This window comes from Callithrix jacchus, chromosome 13, assembly GCF_049354715.1.
Source record: "Callithrix jacchus isolate 240 chromosome 13, calJac240_pri, whole genome shotgun sequence".
Classification (NCBI taxonomy): Eukaryota; Metazoa; Chordata; class Mammalia; order Primates; family Cebidae; genus Callithrix; species Callithrix jacchus.
The window spans coordinates 93,062,349-93,079,912 of NC_133514.1; the positions used below are offsets into that span (position 1 = coordinate 93,062,349).

Below are 17,564 nucleotides of genomic sequence, written 5' to 3' on the forward strand. Positions count from 1 at the left end.
ATCATTGTAAACAGTTTTCTAAATGGAGAAATATGTACATTAACAAATAACAAGTAGCCCGTATCCTAATCCCTGGAGAGATTAACATGGTTTATGTTTTAATCAGTATAGTAGGAACCATTTTTCTCCCCAAAGTAGATTATGCTTGTGATTTTTTTCTTCTGATTATAGTAATGCAGGCCAACTGTAAAGAAAATGTCCAGCAATTCACATAATTAAGAGCATCTACAACCCGCCCTACCTATGTAGGTGAGTGCCGTTTTGGTCTGTGTGGGAGCAGAATCTTTAAGAAAGCCTTATGTTTACCCCTTGGCCTCTGAAATGATCTCTACTTAAACAAATGCCGTCTTTCCAAGGAGAAAATTTGCTATTTCCAGGCAGGGTCTGTCCCTTTCTCATTAAGGTGGTCTCAATTCATACATATACTAATTCTCCTGAAACTGATTCTTCTCTCAATTTTTGGGAGTTATTCCTTCAACAACATCCTCATACAGTCATGTAGTGAGTCAGCACAATTCCTACTGTCGGGAGATTCTGAATTTTCACTCCACATCCCTCTGAAGGTCAGTCCAGCCTATCCCCACTTTCTCTGTGTCTTTAGCCAAGGTGTACAGGCAGCCCCCACTCTCATCTTCTGAGGCAGCAGGAGGTGCCACCCACATCCGTCTTCTGGCACATGTGCTGTCTGTACCCCTCATGTGGAAGTAATTTACATGACTGTCCAACTACTTGATATGGGCAGACAACAGGGAAATACTGGATTGAAGAGGACGGTTACCTGGCAGAGGTCCCACCCTCAAGCCCAGATACCTGTGGCCCCAAATGGGGATGGGTATTCCTGTTGTCTCACCCAAAAGGTTGCCTTTCGGCCCACGACACCCCTATCCTATACCCATATAAACTCCAAACCCCAGGCTACAGAGGCAGATGAGGAGACAGAGATAAGCAGACAAATTGCAGAACAGCCCAGCAGAGAAAGAAGAGAAAGAGTGTCTGAACACTAAGAGGAGTGTACCTGGTGGGAGAGGAGTTTGGCCACTGGACAGCCAAACTCCAGGGGAAGATCATCTTCCACTCTATCCCCTGCTTCCAGCTCCCATCCATCCCACCATGAGCCACCTCCACCACTCAATAACCACCCCCCACTCCCCGGCATTCATCCTTCAAGTCCATGTGTGACCCGATTCTTCCAGGACACTGGACAAGAGCCCAGGTACCAAGGGGGCACTGAGCTGGTTAACCCTTAAGCCATCCAGGGACGGCCTAAAAGAGCACTGTGACACTGGGGCTTCAGGAGTCGCAGGCACCCCTAGATGGTGCTGTGGGGCTACAGCCCAAAAGGCTTGCCCCCAGTTCCTGCACTGGCCCTTCTTCATGCTCCCTATTCCATAAGGAGTTTGAGCTTGCAGTGGCAAAGAGCTACACTTCCGTAGCATGCCCTGTGATGGGGGCCAGGGAATTCTCCCGTCTCATACTAAAGTAAGCTCACATAATATTAAAATAGTAAATGTATTGTATCCCTTTTCCTGGAGCATATCTCCAGGAGGGCCCTTTAAAAATGTTATCCAAAGAAACAAGGTAAAAGTTTGGCCAGGTGTGGTGGCTCATGCCTATAATCCCAGCACTTGGGGAGACTGAGGCAGGTGGATCACTTGAGGTCAGAAGTTCAAGTCCAGCCTGGCCAATATGATGAAACCCTGTCTCTACTAAAAGTACAAAAATTAGTGGGTGCCTGTAGTCCCAGCTACTCAGAGGCTGAGGCAGGAGAATAGCTTCAACCCAGGAGTCAGAAGATGCAGTGAGCTGAGATCGCGCCACTGCACTCCAACCTGGGTGATGGAGACTTCATCTCAAAAAAAAAAAAAAAAAGAAAAGAAAAGAAAAGGAAAGGACACAAGTCCTGTGGAGTATCATGTATAGCTTTGGATGCATTGGGCAGTAGGGGCACACCGTGATCTGGAAGCAGGTTCTCCTGGAGCTGTTCTCCTTGAGCTCCAGATCTAGCATTGTGGCCCGCAGGTTCCTAGGAGGCCTTGTTCCTCCCAGCAGCATGGGATGAGAAGGAAAATGGAGGCTGAGCTCCTTGCCTTTGCCCCTTCTCATCGCTCCTTTGCAAACACTTTTCCTGGTCTGGTGGAAGATGTCTAACACAGCCATGGGTCTCAGAGAAGGGGTGAGTATAACAGGAAATAACAAAATGACATCTTTCCTTTTCCTTTTCTCTGTGTAAAATGCCAGGTTAGTGGCTGTGCCTTACCATTAAAAAAAAAAGTTTGAGCTATAACTCACATACTGTAAAAATATACTCGTTTAGAGTACACAATTCGATAATTGTTAGTATATTCACAAAGTTGTGCAACCATCACACCCTATTCTGCCCTATTCTCCCCTCGTCAGAGATCCTGGCAACCACTAACCTACTTGGTCTTCGTGCCCACCCCTCTTTAATTGGTCCTGTCTGTCACACAGTGGCACAGGGGAACAAGAACCCGTGTTCTGCTCAGAGCTCACGAATCTTTACAAGGCCCTGCTCATCAGGCTCCCAGTCCACGTGGATTCCCTTCAGAAGGGAGGGCACAGGGCACAGAGCCCAGAGGCCTCTGTTTTATGTTCTGGGAAAGGGCTGCTCTGCCCTTTGCCCTTTATTCACTGAGCAGAAACCATTTCCTGCCTCTCCAGTAGTAGAAGGACTGTGAACCAAATCCATTGAGTCACCAGTTATCTCTAACAGGTGGCTTTAAAAATGGAAATATTTAAGGTTATTTGCCCAGCTATATGCTGTTTTAATTATTTTATCATGTACAACAAATACCCAGAAAACTCCTAAGCCCTAACCCATACCTGAACCACTTAATACTGGAAGCCTGGGGAAGAGAGAACCAGAGCTGACAAGCTGCCCGTCAGATGCGCATTTTGTTTTAACACACGCCAGCACAACTGAATTTCTCCCAGGATCTTCCTTGTCTCAGCCCCCAAGTTTTAAATATAGACCCATCTCTTAGGGTAAGATGATTTGGGCAAGAATCAAGTGGAAGAAAGCATACGAAAAAGGGCCTCAGAGAGTCCGAGTCCCCTTGGTCCCTGTGCCCACCATCCATCTTTGACTCTTCCGGCTTCGCTGACCCACCCGCTCAGGTGCGGGCTCCCCCTTTAAAGCTGCCCTGCACTTTCCTTCCACATGCCTTTCTGAGGGTGCTGCCAACGTTATGCACCATGGCTATTTGTATACACACTTGTTTTAGTTCTCCCTACGAGTTTGCAATTTTGCTGGGGAAATAATTAAAGCAGCATTTAGCTGGGCTAAAAACCTTAAATGCTTCTAATTTAAAAACCTCTTACTGCTGACAGATCCATAACTCAAGGAAATCACTAGAGTGAGGAGCTGTGGCTGCAAAGACATCAAGGCCAGTACAGGACAAACCTGGAGAACAGAGGGACAGAAGCTAGGCTGTGACACTGGCCAGAAGTGTGACCAGGGCCTGCGACAGCCTGGATGCCTCCCCTCACCTACCTGTACAGTGGAGAGAACATCACCCACCTCATTCACTGAGACATCAAAAACACCTTCAAATATTTGTAAAATGTTTACTCCAGAACATGGTTTTAGTGTAGGATGCTTTCTTGACTTCCATCGCTTCCATAGCATGATTCCTGCCCTCATCAGTCAGGTGGCCACGGAGACGCCCCTTCCCCATTCAGTGTGGCTCTGTGGCTCGCTGGCCAGAAGGCATCTTTTAACCCAATCACCCGATCCTGGGCTTGGCTGCTCTTCCCTTCCATTCCACATTAATGGTGGGAGAAGAGCCCCCATCCCAAGTCTAGTGACTCCAGGAATGTAATTCCTACTCAGCCCTACTCTCCCTGCTTGTCAAGGGCCCGGTTGAGCGTTCTGGACTTCGGTGTCATGCTTTCTGCAGAATCAAGGCCTTCTTCACCTGGAATGCCTCTAGCTTGCTGGGGAGCAGGGACCATGATGGGGTCAAGGAGTCACAATTGGGTGTATGGGAGAAGCTCAGGACCAGTGACTGCTTCCTGGGAGGAAGAGGGAGACATCAGAGACAGTAACAAAGGCCAATACGGGATGAGCCAGGGCAGGCTTCAGCAGAACCCACTGGTCTGGAAAGACGCTTCCTTGTAATGAACTCCTGAGGCTCAAGGTAGGCAGTGGTAACACAGCCTCTGAGAATGGCACAGGAAGCGCAGTAACTTGGGGATGTTGTCTGGCTGACGGAGCTCCCGTATAGAGCCTAACACTGGATTTAACCATCTACATGTGCAAATATTCTTCAGAAGAACACGTCTGCTTGCAAGTGCCCCAATGGACCAATGTGGACAGGTGGCGTGGAGCTGCAGAATTATAGTCCTTTGTGCTTCCTCATGAGGGGACTGGCTGGATCAGACAATCCACAGAGTCCCTCCAGTAATACCACAGCATAAGGCTCTAAGTCACACAACTTCTACGTCATCAGTCCACAAAGAAGAATCCCTAAAGATATCCTGATGGGTAACCCAACGTTCCCTCAGAAAATGGTAAACAATCCCTCAGGGCTCCTTCCAGTCAGAATTAGGTGGGTCAACCCATCCTTTCAGGTACTCCACTATACCATCATGCAACCTTGTGGAAGGATTCCTGGTCACACAGAGGTGGAATGCAAGAGGCATGCTTCTCTTCTAGTTAAAGAGCCTTGCAGTAACCTATAGGCCTCCGTGAGACTTTGTTCCCTACAAGGTCTCTCATAGGAACCAGCAGCAATTTGTGGGGCAGAGTTGTTTGGCCATGCTGTGAGGCATACCTAGCAGGACCAACAGGTTCTCTCTAGATATTGAGACATGGATAATCTTCATTATCACCAAGCAACACACACTTCTTTTCCTTTTTGAAGGAACAAATCAGCAGAGAAATAGATGATGCTGGATATGAGTTTCCCTTAGAAGTATACCAGGGATGGACAAAACTTCTAAAGAAATGTAACAGGCAAAAATCAGAGAAGAGAGGGATACCTTCTCAAAGGCTCACAGGGACTGGCATCCTTAACCTATGCACAGGTGGTATGGTGGCTCCACCCCTTTCTATCTGGAGGACTTGATCTGATTACTTAACTTTTCTGGGACATATTTCTTTATGCATAAGATGAAGTTGTCACCGCCTACCTTGCTTTCCTCAGTGGTCAATGTGATCCTTTCAACAAATGGCCCTGGGACAAATAGACCCATGCATACAAAAGAATGAAACTGGCTCTTCACATCTTATGCATAAATTAACTCAAAACGGATCAAAGACTAAAACAGTAAAACGCTTGGAAGAAAACACAGGTGTTAGTCTTTGTGACCTTGGCTCAGGCAACGGTTTCTTAGCTATGACACCTAATGCATGACCAAAAAATAAACAGATTTCTTCAAAATTAAAAGCTTTTGTGCTTCAAAGAACACTATTAAGGAAGTGAAAAGATGGTTCCAGAATGGAAGAAAATATTTGCAAGTCATATGTATTATAAGGTTCTCATATCCTGAATATATAAAGAACTCCTGTAACAATAAAAAGACAAGTAACCTAATTTTAAAAAATGGGCAAAGGAGATAAATAGACATTTCTCCAATGATGTACAAATGGCCAAGTACATGAAAGATGCTCAACATCATTAGTTGTCAGGAAAACACCAATCAAAATCACAACACAGCTCTTCACACCCACCAGAATGGCTATAAAGAAAAGGACAGACAAGAACAAATGCTGGTGAGAATGCATAGAAACAGGAACCCTCACGTACACTGCTGCTAAGAATGCAAAATGGTGCAGCCACTGTGGAAAACAGTATGGAAGGTCCTCAGAAGAATGAAGAGAGTTACCATCTGACACAATTCCAGTCCAAGGTATACCCCAAGAGAAAAAATATGACTACACAAAAGCATGTACACAAGTGCTCACAGCAGCATTCTTCCCCAAAAGCAGAAACAACCAAACATCCACCAACTGATGAATAAAATGTGCTGCGTCTACCTGATGAAATCATATTCAGCAATATAAAGGAATAAACTACTGATGGATGCTACGCATGGATACATCTTGAAAACAGCCCCGAGTGAAAAGAGCCAGACACAAAAGGACACATTATTATGATTCCATTTACATGAAAAATCCAAAATAGGCAAATCTATAGAAACGAAAAGTAGGTTAGCGTTTACCAGGGGCTGGGAGCAGGGACTATTAATGGGTACAGGGTTTCCTTTTGGGGTGATAAAAGCATTCTGAAATTAGACAGTGGTGATGGCTGTATGACTCTGTGTATAATGAAAATAACTGAAATTGCATAGTTTAAAGGGGTGAATTTTATAGATGAATTCTATCTAAATTTTGAAAAGATAACGTGATGAAAACCTGAGGTTCGTGGGTGGCCCTCACAGAGTAATACGTACGATCTGTTGTCATTATTTCAGCACCGAAACTCACAGAGCGGTTCCCAGTGCAAAGGTTGTCAGATGCTTGCCCAGCACTCACACCATCAAAAACACTCCCTATTTGCCTTTCCCCTGTATCCCCCATCTATGTCCTGGGCCTCCTAGGGGAACACAGGCTCAGTCCCATTAGTGGCCCTAGATCTGAAGCCTGCAGAGCTTTGTTGCAGAGGGAAGGAAATACAGTTCCTCCACACTGGTCCATCCTAACACTGCCTGGATGTACCGAAGGGACTTGTGGTTTACCCAGGGGCCAACACATGCCTCCAGGGCAATGATTTTAAGGCAGGAGGCATTTTAAAATCACTTTGTCAAAATGCAGATGTTCAGGGCTCAGTCTCAGGTTCTGACTTAACAGGTCTGAGGGGGCCCAGCTTCTGAGACTGCTGAGCATGACCTCACGACTGACGTGCAGCCCTGTGTGAGAAGCCCTGGGTCAGACTCCAGTCCAAAGGAATGAAGACAGATCTCAGGCAAAAGAGCCAGACCCAAAGGCTGAGAGCTCCTGAGATAATGACTCATATCATTCCAAAATCAGTTCTGTATTCTTCTTCCTCTATGGGATGTTTAATAGCAAGGGAAGTAACTGCATCGGTTTTAAATGCAACCATGATTAAATAGGGAGAGGAAGCAGGTCAGTTCTACAGCTTCCCTCTAGTTCTCCAATCTTATGCTATTTACCTATATGGGGTTGGCGCGGAGGAAGTTGAGGAAGAAGTGGAAATCTTTTCAGAAAGTGCCACTTTTATGAAGTAAAGGTGAGATGATGTGAAGGAGAACTGAATTCTATGCAGAGTTTTTAAAATATAAACATTGCACATTCAAGTAGTAACCCCGCCACACACACTTTTCAGGGTAAGCAGGATTTGTTTGCTTCACAATTTCTCCAGGACACAAAGCTGCTGACTCTCTGGAGAGGGAGATAGATGACTGCACAGGCACGAGACTGAGGAGCTGGGTGATGGGTGGACAAGCTTCTCATCCAGAGCAGTGCATTTATCACAGTGCTTTATGTGCATAACAATGAACATATTTCTTAGCCACCGCACAGCATTTCAAATTGAGTGATACATTTTCATTTTAAATCAGACTCACAGAGAGCCACAGTTCTCAGGGAGGATAAAAATAGACAGGTATATGGAAAGCTGAGGGTAGGGTGAGGAACAGCTGGCAGCCACTGCTGTCCTGCAGAGCTGCATTCTTGCTCTCTGGCTTGGTGGACTTCGGTGGTAACCGGCATGTATTAATTTCGGAAGTGGGATAAGAATTCTACTTCCAGAGCATCAGTAGGCTGAACTCAGGAACTCTGCCTAAAAAGCCCTCTGCTTGGGCTCTTGGGGAGCAGTCCTGTGGATCACTCATCACAGGCTTCTGCAGCCCTGGGATGACATGTTTTCTTTCTCTTTGGCCGCTTCCATGTAAGAAATGTTGAAAATGGTATAAATTGTAATTCCCTTAATCAAAGAAGGCCGTTGAAGTCTTTTTGGAAGTAGCTGTGCAAAGCTGTATAGGTACTTGACAAGCTAATATGAGCTGAATCACTTTGCTGTGTTGAGTTTTCAGCAACCAAGAAGGTGAATTTTTGTAGAAAACTCCCAATTTATCCAGCACCCACTCATGTCCCTCTGGTTCCATGAAGGTCAGTCAGGTCAACAGAATCCCTGCTCAACTCCACACTGAAGTTGGTACACATTATACTCGTGTATTTCCTTCAGTAGCTAACACCTGTGGGGCACACAGTGTCCACCAAACCTAACTTGCTTTATCCCCAGATACAGTAGACACACACCAATTTCCCAGAGTAAGCAGTTAGGCAGCATTATTACTTTAATCAGTGACGTCACTTCAAATGGTTACCATGGTTGGCAGATGCAGATTAAGCAATGATGCTAGGTTGAAATATTACAGGTGTAATAGCTTTGTTCTACAGTCCCATCCCCTCAGCACTCATCCTCAAACTAAATTTCACCTTATATGCTGTGGCGAGGTTGTGGTGAGAGAAAAAGGATTAGGTTCTAGATTCAAGGGTGAGGATGATTCGACTGCACCTCAGTACAGTACTAACAAAAGTGAAACAAAACCACAGTGCCTCTTTCCAAAAGTTAACATTTCAAATAGCAGTTTGGGGAGGGAATCCTCTCTTTCACCCTTTGCTATGATGGCAAATGCCAGGAGGCTATGGAAGGCAGTGTTCTGGATCTAAGACCACACATTTAATTCACAGAATTAGAGAACAGTTTCTGTGATACCAGAAATACAGTCATTACTTCCTTCCCTACAATTTCCACAATACCTATACTTACAAAAACAAATGGTACAGATGCACTTGTAATCATCTGCTAGAAAAAAGTAGGAAACAATTAGAATGGTGGTAAAAGGCAGGTTATCAGTTGCCACTTAAGAGGCCAGGAGTTGTGGGTATCTTGACTCTGCTGGTAACTGATTCACAGCAAGGTGGAATGAACAGTGGGAGAATCCATTTTCCTTATGGGTCTAAAAACTTTGAGGGAATGCATTGTTTTAGCTGCCAAAAATGAGGTTGCCTGGATGAGGCAAAAGCTCACCTGGTCTCCCAACATGCTACAACTAGGGGAATAAGCAGTAGGAACAGGGCAGTGAGCCGCCAGAGAAGCCCTCTGTAACTGACTGTGGCTCCCAGCCCCGGGCATCATGCTGCTCCCTGGCAGGCAGTCTCTCTACGCTTCGAGGCCCAGCTCAAGTCTCACCTCCTCAGTGAAGCTGCAGCTCCTCCTGCACTTGCACTACAACCTTGTATCTGGTTATATGTTATTCTGTTTCAAGCTTACATCACTTCCTGAGACTGTGAGGCCATGCTGCGCAAGGCCCATGACTTGCATCTTTCATTCCCTCTCAGGAAGCAGCACAGGGCTAGATGCTCAGTGCAGGATGAGACATGGAAGAGAAAGAGTCCCAGGAGAGAAAGATACCACAAAGGCCAGAAACTGTACTTATTCTACATAGAGCCCATGTGAGCCCCTAGAAGCAAAACCCTCTCCCCACTGGCTTCCCCCTCTAAAGCAGACCATTTTGCATGGAGACAGCAAGACCAACAGGAGTGTGGGTGACACATACTGTCACTCTGATTTCACACAGTGAGGTTTCAGGCTAGCTCAGCCAGGGAATCAGAGGTGGCAGAGTTGTATATAGATCTCTGCCTGAGCATGGTCTATGGTTAACCATGTCAGATCCATGGACTTTTAGCTCCTCCCTTACGTTCTCCAAGGAGAAACCTTGAAGCAACATCCCGTGCAGTCTCTTGTTCAGTTATTGAACAATTCATTCTGTTAAAAAGTTCTTTGTGAAATTGGTGGCTCCTTATATACTGACAGGGGTCCCTGAGGTTCCACCTGCCTTAGAATATCTCATTGTCACATGCTTCCCTTGTTTATTCTCTCCTGCTTCACATGGTCCCAATGTTCACATCTCCTATCTGACGAGTCTTCCACGAGCACCTTGGGTCTCTCTGCTCACCTCCAGATCTCTGCACTGTATGGTACAGGATGGCTATGAGGACCTGAGATCCTTAAGCTTCTTTTACAGTGATCCTCAACAGTTTAACATGGGACATTCAGCTCCAGTCTGTTTTGACAGACTTCTTTACATATTTTTTAAACTGAGCTTTCTAATTATTTGGAGAGGTTTGGGAATTTCAGAATGTTCTTTTGAGGACCACACATTTTGGGATTTCACAAAAACACCACCAGAAAGTTCTGAGATAGACACATTCTACCCAGATAGTTACACCCATAGGGAGGCAGCTTCTTGCTCGTATCCCAATGCGTAATAAATATCTTACTAAAGCTCAAGTGTCCAGTGCTGTGCTGAGAACTCTAGATACATTATCTAATTCCTTACAACAACCTACCAAGTAAGTATGATCATTCTGTTTAAGGATAAGGAAACCCAGGCTCACTGAAATTAATTTACTTCTTCAAGGTCACCTGGCCAAGAAATGTAGGAGTCAACACTTGAATCCAGGCCTGACTCCAAAATCCAAGAATTCAACTACCAGGTTCTTTCAGTTCTCTGGCAGGCCACAGCTCTGCAGTCTGGACTACCACAAGCTGGAAAGAGGAGAGAGTAGTTTTTGCAACGAGTCTCAGGTCTGTAGCCAGCCCCAGAGGGCAGTCTCTTAGGATCCTGCTTCACCCCTTCCTCTTCTGATAAACATTTGTTGGGATGGTAACACTTCCTGTACATGAGCAGTAAGATGCTTGGCAGCAGCAACAACATAGATTGAAACAGAGGAACGGCAGGTCTAGGCCTAACTCAACCACCAACCAGGTTGGTAACCTTGAGCAGTTCACTTCTTTGCCTGTGTCTCACTTGTGAACATGCATTTTACATCCTGATGCACCCAATCCTACAGATGACACTGAAAAATGACCATGCCACCATGTCCTTTTTCCCACAAATTGCTCTCTCCCATTTTCCAACCCAAGTTATTTCATGGAAAACAAACAAACAACAACAACAAAAAACAGTATATTGGTCACGACTGTAAGCCAAAAGTAAAATTCTAAAGCCCCCAACTATCTGAATGGTTCCCTCCTCTCAGCCAAGGGCATTTCAAAGTTAACCTGAAACATTAGTTCAGTCCATGCTGGGAATGGAGAGCTGGGCATGCCTCATTATACCCTCATCTCTTTGGAATTACTGATAGAACAGACTAAATCTGACAAGAAACATTTATAATCTATTCTCTCTGAAGCCTGATATCTGGTGAGTTCATCTGCATGATAAAACCGTGGTCTCCCCAACCGTTTATCATAACCCAGACAGTTCCTTCTACTGATAGTAACTCAACCAATTGTCAATCAGAAAATCTGTGAATATGCCTGTGACCTGGAAGTCCCCATCTTCTGGTTGTCTCACCTGTCTAAACCAAACCAGTGTACATCTTACATGTGTTGAGTGATGTTTCATGTCTCTCTAAAATGTATCAAACCAAGCTGTGGCCTGACTATCTAGGCCACATGTTCTCAGGATCTCCTGAGGGCTGTGTCATGGGCCACTGGTCACTCATATTTGGCTCAGAAGAAATCTCTTCAAATATTTTACAGTGTGACTCTTTTCATGGACACAACCAATTAAATTGATTTCCTAACCCATAAATGGGTTGCATTGCACAGTTCTGAGAAACAGTGGATAAGGAAATGTTTTCTGGAGGTGTGTCCTCCCCTGGAAGCCCAGCAGATCCAAGAGCCAGGAGCAGGAGTGCAGCCAGCTGCCTGTGGAAGACAATTTGAAAACAAGTAACTCCGCAGCTCCCTCAGGTCTCTTCTAGTTCCTAAACTGGATGAAGATATGTCTGATCTGAAGCCTGGGCTGGTAAGCAGGCACTGAAAGGCAGTCTAATTGGTCAGACCAGTGGTTTGAACTCAAAACTGAAGTACTGCTCCCATTGCCTGAGCCCCATCCTCTTGATCAAAAGGTTGAGACTGGGAAAAGGAATGCCAAGCTTTCATCTAAGTTCACAAGCTTGGCCCACCTCATTAACAGAGATGTTAGCTGTTTGTGTTCAGACCCTAAGGTCAAAAAATGAGAGGAGGGCCCAGGACACTATGTCCTTTTTTCTAAGCAGGGACAGACGTGGTTGAAAAGAAAAGAATAACCTGGCTAGAGCGGATCATCTTGAACAATGCTGGGACCCACTGGGTTTTGAAAAGCTGCCAGGGGTGTTACAGATTACTGACAGCTCTTGTACTTTCCAGGTCAAATGCAAATTCCTAATTCCATCAGCAGCTTCCTTCCCAGGCCAAACATTTAAGAACTGTTTGTGGTTGTTTATGGGTAATTAACCACTGCATATGAAATGGTTCTTCCACTAAAATGGGCAAGTGCCAGGTGGAGAGAAGACAGGCAGGAGGGGAGGCCCGTATCATATCCCTTCATTCCCACTTCTGGTTCCTTTCATCTGATATGAGGGACTTGTTAGGACAGAGGGTCCCAGTGGGATACACCACAGGCTCTGGGCTGCTATACTGATCAGTTCAACTCCAATGAATGGCAGATGTTTCATCTACATGACACTGGTATTCAGTGTGATTTCACAAGAGCTAGTGGGGTCACAAGCCACCCTTCACCTCTATTTCAGGCAAGAGTCCAGAGGAGATCCAGTTGTGGCATAGCTCCAACAAGTTCTGGAATAGTTCAGTGGTTTATCCACAAGGCAAATCAGAGCAGAAGAGTTATTTTTTAACTCAAAGATACCTTATTTTTCTACCACAGCTCTCATTATATATTTAAAAGTTAAAGGAGTCTACTGAGGAATGAATGAATATGCAAAATATGATATATCCACTCCAATGGAAAGCTACTCAGCCTTACCAAGGAAGAAAGTTCTGACACATGCTTCAACATGGATAAACCTTGAAGGAATACTAAACTGAAATAAGCCACTCACAAAAGGACAAATACTGTATTAGTCCACTTATATGAGGTTCCTGGAATCACCAGATTCACAGGAAGTATATGGGTGGTTGCTAGGGGGTGGGGAAAGGAATATATGGAATTATTGTTAATTCCCCAGTTTCAGCTTTGCAAGATGGAAAGAGTTCTGGAGATGGATGATGGTGATGGTAGCACACATTTTAAAAAAAGGCATGTACCTACTACCACTAAACTGCACACTTAAAAGTGGTTAAGATGGTAACCAAGGAGGTGAAAGACCTCTACAAGAAAAACAACAAAACACTGCTGAAAGAAATCATAGATGACACAGACAAATGGAAGCACATCCCATACTCACGGATGGGTAGAATTAACATTGTGAAAATGACCATACTGCCAAAAGCAATCTACAAATTCAATGTAATTACTATCAAAATACCAACATATTTCTTCACAGAACTAGAAAACAAATCCTAAAATTCATACAGAACAAAAAAAGAGCCCACATCACCAAGGCAAGACTAGGGGGAAAAACCCTCAAATCTGAAGACATTACATTACTCGACTTCAAACTGTACTGTAAGGCCATAGTCCCCAAAACAGCATGGTACTGGTATAAAAACAGGCATGGAACAGCACAGGGACCCAGAAATAAAGCCAAAAACTGACAGTCAACTGATCTTTCACAAAGCAAGAACACAAAGAGGGGAAAGGACGCCCTATTCAATAAATGGGGCTGGGATAATAGGCAAGGTGCATGTAGAAGAATGAAACTTGATCCTCATCTCTCTCCCTATACAAAATCAACTCAAGATGATCAAAGACTTAAATCTAAGACCCGAAACCATAAAAACTCTAGAAAGTAACATTGGATGGAAAAACCCTTTTAGACATTGGCTTAGCCAAAGACTTCATGACCAAGAACCCAAAAGCAAACACAATGAAAACAAAGATAAATAGAAGGGACTTAAACTAAAAAATTTCTGCACAGCAAAAGAAATAATCAGCAGAGTAAACAGACAACCCACAGAGTGGGAGAACATCTTCACAATCTATACATCTGACAAAGGACTAATATCCAGAATCTACAAGGAACTCAAAGGAGCAAGAAAAAAACAAACAATCCATCAAAAAGTGGGCTAAGGACATGAGAAAACAGTTCTCAAAAGAAGATATACAAATGGACAACAAACCTGAAGAAACGCTCCACATCATTAATTATCAGGGAAATGCAAATCAAACCACAATCGGACACAACCTTATTCCTGCAAGAATGGCAATAACTAAAAAATAAAAAAATAAATACTAGCATGGAAGTGGTATAAAGGGAATTTTTTTTTTTTTTTTTTTTTGAGACAGAGTCTCACTCTATCCAGGCTGGAGTACAGTGGCACAATCTCAGCTCACTGTGACCTCCACCTCCTAGGTTCAAGCAATTCTCCTGCCTCAGTCTCCTGAGAAGCTGAGACTACAGGCAAGTGCCACCACACCCAGCTAATTTTTCTATTTTTTAGTAGAGATGGGGTTTCACCATGTTGGCCAGGATGGTATCAATCTCTTGACCTCGGCCTCCCAAAGTGCTGGGATTACAGGCGTAAGCCACTGCACCCGGCCTAAAGGGACTGTTTTTACACTGCTGGTGGGAATGTAAACTAGTACAACTACTACAGAAAACAGTATAGATATTCCTTAAAGAACTAAAAGTAGATCTACCATTTGGGCCAGGCACAGTGGCTCATGCCCATAATCCCAGCATTTTGGGAAGACAAGGCAGGTAGATCACCTGAGGTCAGGAGTTTGAGACCAGCCTGGCCAACATTGTGAAACTTTGTCTCTACTAAAAATACAAAAATTAGCCGGACATGGTGGTGCACACCCGTAGTCCCAGCTATGCAGGAAGCTAAGGCAGGAGAATTGCTTGAATCCAGGAGGCAAAGGTTGCAGTGAGCTGAGATCATGCCACTGTACTACCACTATTGGGTATCTACTCAGAGGAAAAGAAGTAGTTATATGTAAAAGACACTTGCACTTGAGTGTTTATAGTGGCAGAATTTGCAATTGCAAAAATATGGACCCAGCCCACATGCCCAGTCAACAAATGGATAAAGAAAATGTGGTATGTATATACCATGAAATACTATTCCGACATAAAAAGGAACAAAATAATGGCATTTGCAGCAACCTGGACAGACTTGGAGACCATTATTTTAAGTGAAGTAACTCAGGAATGAAAAACCAAACATTGTTCGTTCTCACTCATAAGTGGGAGCTAAGCTATGAGGATGCAAAGGCATAAAAATGATACAGTGGACTTTGGGGACTTGGAGGAAAGGATAGGAAGGGGGTGAGAGACACATACTACACATTGGGTACAGTGTACATTGCTTGAGTGATGGGTGCACCAAAATCTCAGAAATCATCACTGAAGAACTTATTCATATAACCCAACACCACTTGCTCCCCAAAAACTGATTGAAAAATTTTAAAAAGTGGTTGAGATGATAAATATGTATATTTTTCCCACTGTTAAAAGGGTGGGGGAAAGGTAAAGACGACAAGCTGGGAGATGAGAGAAGGGAAAATCCTTGCAACTCTAGCTAGCTCATCACTTAGACCAATGCCAAAATCTGAAATCAGAAAGGACTTCTGAGAAAAACAGCCATGAGGACATGACTGCTAACCTTCCCAGTTTCTCAGGCCAATGTCAGAGTCTCATTTCCATCAGCGTCCTGCTTGGGCTTCAGTGTTTGAAACTGTTTTGGAGGATCTGTTTCTGGCTGACAGTACACAAGAGGGCTCCCTGGGGAACCAAACTCTGGCTGCTCTAGGGCAGCCCCAGGAGGCAGCTGGCGGGCACTTTAGTTACCTGGATGGGTAGCCAGCTGCACTGATTCGAATCGTCTCCAACACCCCGCAGGCTCTGAGTTGCTGTACTGCTCTCTTTGGGTCAAAGCTGCCGAAAAGAAAACAAGACAAGGGATGAGCGGCCATGTCTGCAAAAAAGAAACAAAAAAGAATCTTTTCCTGTGGCACATGAAGTAGCTGCTATCACTGACTTACAACTCATCAAGCACCTTTAAGCTCAAGGTCAGGGGTCAGGCATAGACTAAAAGACACCAATGGGCAGGTACCTGAGCCATCTCAACATCTTCTGTTCTGTGCCTCAGGCTTTTGCGCACATTCTTATTATCACCTGGGATACCCTTCTTTTTTGCCTCCTGAATTGTTCCCACCCTCCAAGACTCATCATTCCTGCTCCTCTCCAACACCTCCTCTTACTATTTTTATCCACATGGGCAGGCATCTTCACTCACTGTCCCAAGTGTATAAGCTTAGCACCATTATTTGGCTCAAACATTAAAAGAATGAGTTTTAGGCTAGGCAGATCTGGGTTTGAATCATGATATGGTCACTTACCAGCTGGGTGTCTACTTTGGGGCAAGTCACTTCATGTCCCTTTGGGCCTCAGCACCCTTATCTATATAATGGGGAAAATGGCAGTACCTATTTTATCAGGTTAGCGTGAAGCTGAAATGTAATGGTCCCCAAAAGCAGGTGGAACCCTGCCTGGCACTGCATAGGGCACACACGTTGTGCATGTTGTTAGCTGTGATCACAACAGCTGTTCAGTTAACAATCATGTAGATGAACTTCATTTACATTATTACAGATTATTTCCCAGTCTTCAGAGATGTGTGCACCATTTTCAACCACAGGCATGTGCTACAAAGGTAAGCCTAGCACTGAAAACCCAGTATTTCTTTCAAACATATATTCAATGTGGCACTGTAGAATAAAACACCAGACAGTGTGTGAGCTGAGTATCCCCGCCTGAAGAGGAAAGTTTATACAAAACAGTACATAACAAACATGGTGAAAATGCCGAAAGAAGACAGAGAGCAACTGTCTGAGGTTATTCAACATAAATTATGAAAACTAAAAAGAAAATAAAGAAGCCAGAGGGTAAGACCTCATCGTTATCTAGGGTAATTAGGGGAGTCTTCATACAGATTAATTCTAGCTAAGCTAGAATAGATTAATTAATAGGTTAAGTCTAGCTAAGCTAGAATTAATTACTATTTTTAATTTGCTAAGACTACTGCCCCACTCCGTGAGAAGGGATGAGGAACAAATTCTCCTTTTCCTTCTGACTGTCCTGCAGCCCAGCTGCAGCCAAGAGCCATGCTTTTTTTCCTCCTTTCACTCTATGACATGGTCCTTGATGGATGCTGCCCTGGGGTCGCCTGGGCTCAGTGAGCACTTGGCACTTGGGCATTTTCCAAGCAACTGATGACTGCAAGCTGCCACCTCACCCCAGGCAACACTCTGCATTGTACATCAGCCCCAGAGGCACATCTCTTGTCCCATGAGATGCCCACACTCTCCTCCAGGCTGTGCTTACTGTGGCTCTGTTGCTCCTCTCTGCCCTCCTGAGCCCCACCTTCTTTCCACACCCAGCTCCTCCATAAAATCTTCCGATTACTCCAGCCCCAAAAGCCCATGGCACTGAGCATATGAGGCACAATGGAGCATTGATTTACACAGTTCTGAACAAAACAGTCCCTTCAGAAGACTTTTTTTTTGGAGATGGCGTCTTGCTCTGTCATCCAGGCTGGAGTGCAATGGCATGATCTCGTCTCACCGCAAACTTCGCCTCCTGGGTTCAAGCAAATTTCCTGTCTCAGCCTCCTGAGTAG

At 44.6% G+C, this 17,564-nt stretch overlaps 1 protein-coding gene across 8 annotated transcripts in view; it reads right to left on the reverse strand.

Annotated features, from left to right (window-relative positions):
- Nucleotides 1–17,564, reverse strand: part of MYO5B (myosin VB) — a 390,326-nt gene that overhangs the window by 82,078 nt on the left and 290,684 nt on the right. For all 8 annotated transcript variants that reach the window (XM_008979769.5, XM_008979768.5, XM_054244178.2 and 5 more), the window contains one exon: nt 15,734–15,820. In XM_008979769.5, the coding sequence (XP_008978017.4) occupies nt 15,734–15,820 (87 nt within the window). The remainder of the gene's footprint in view (nt 1–15,733; nt 15,821–17,564) is intronic.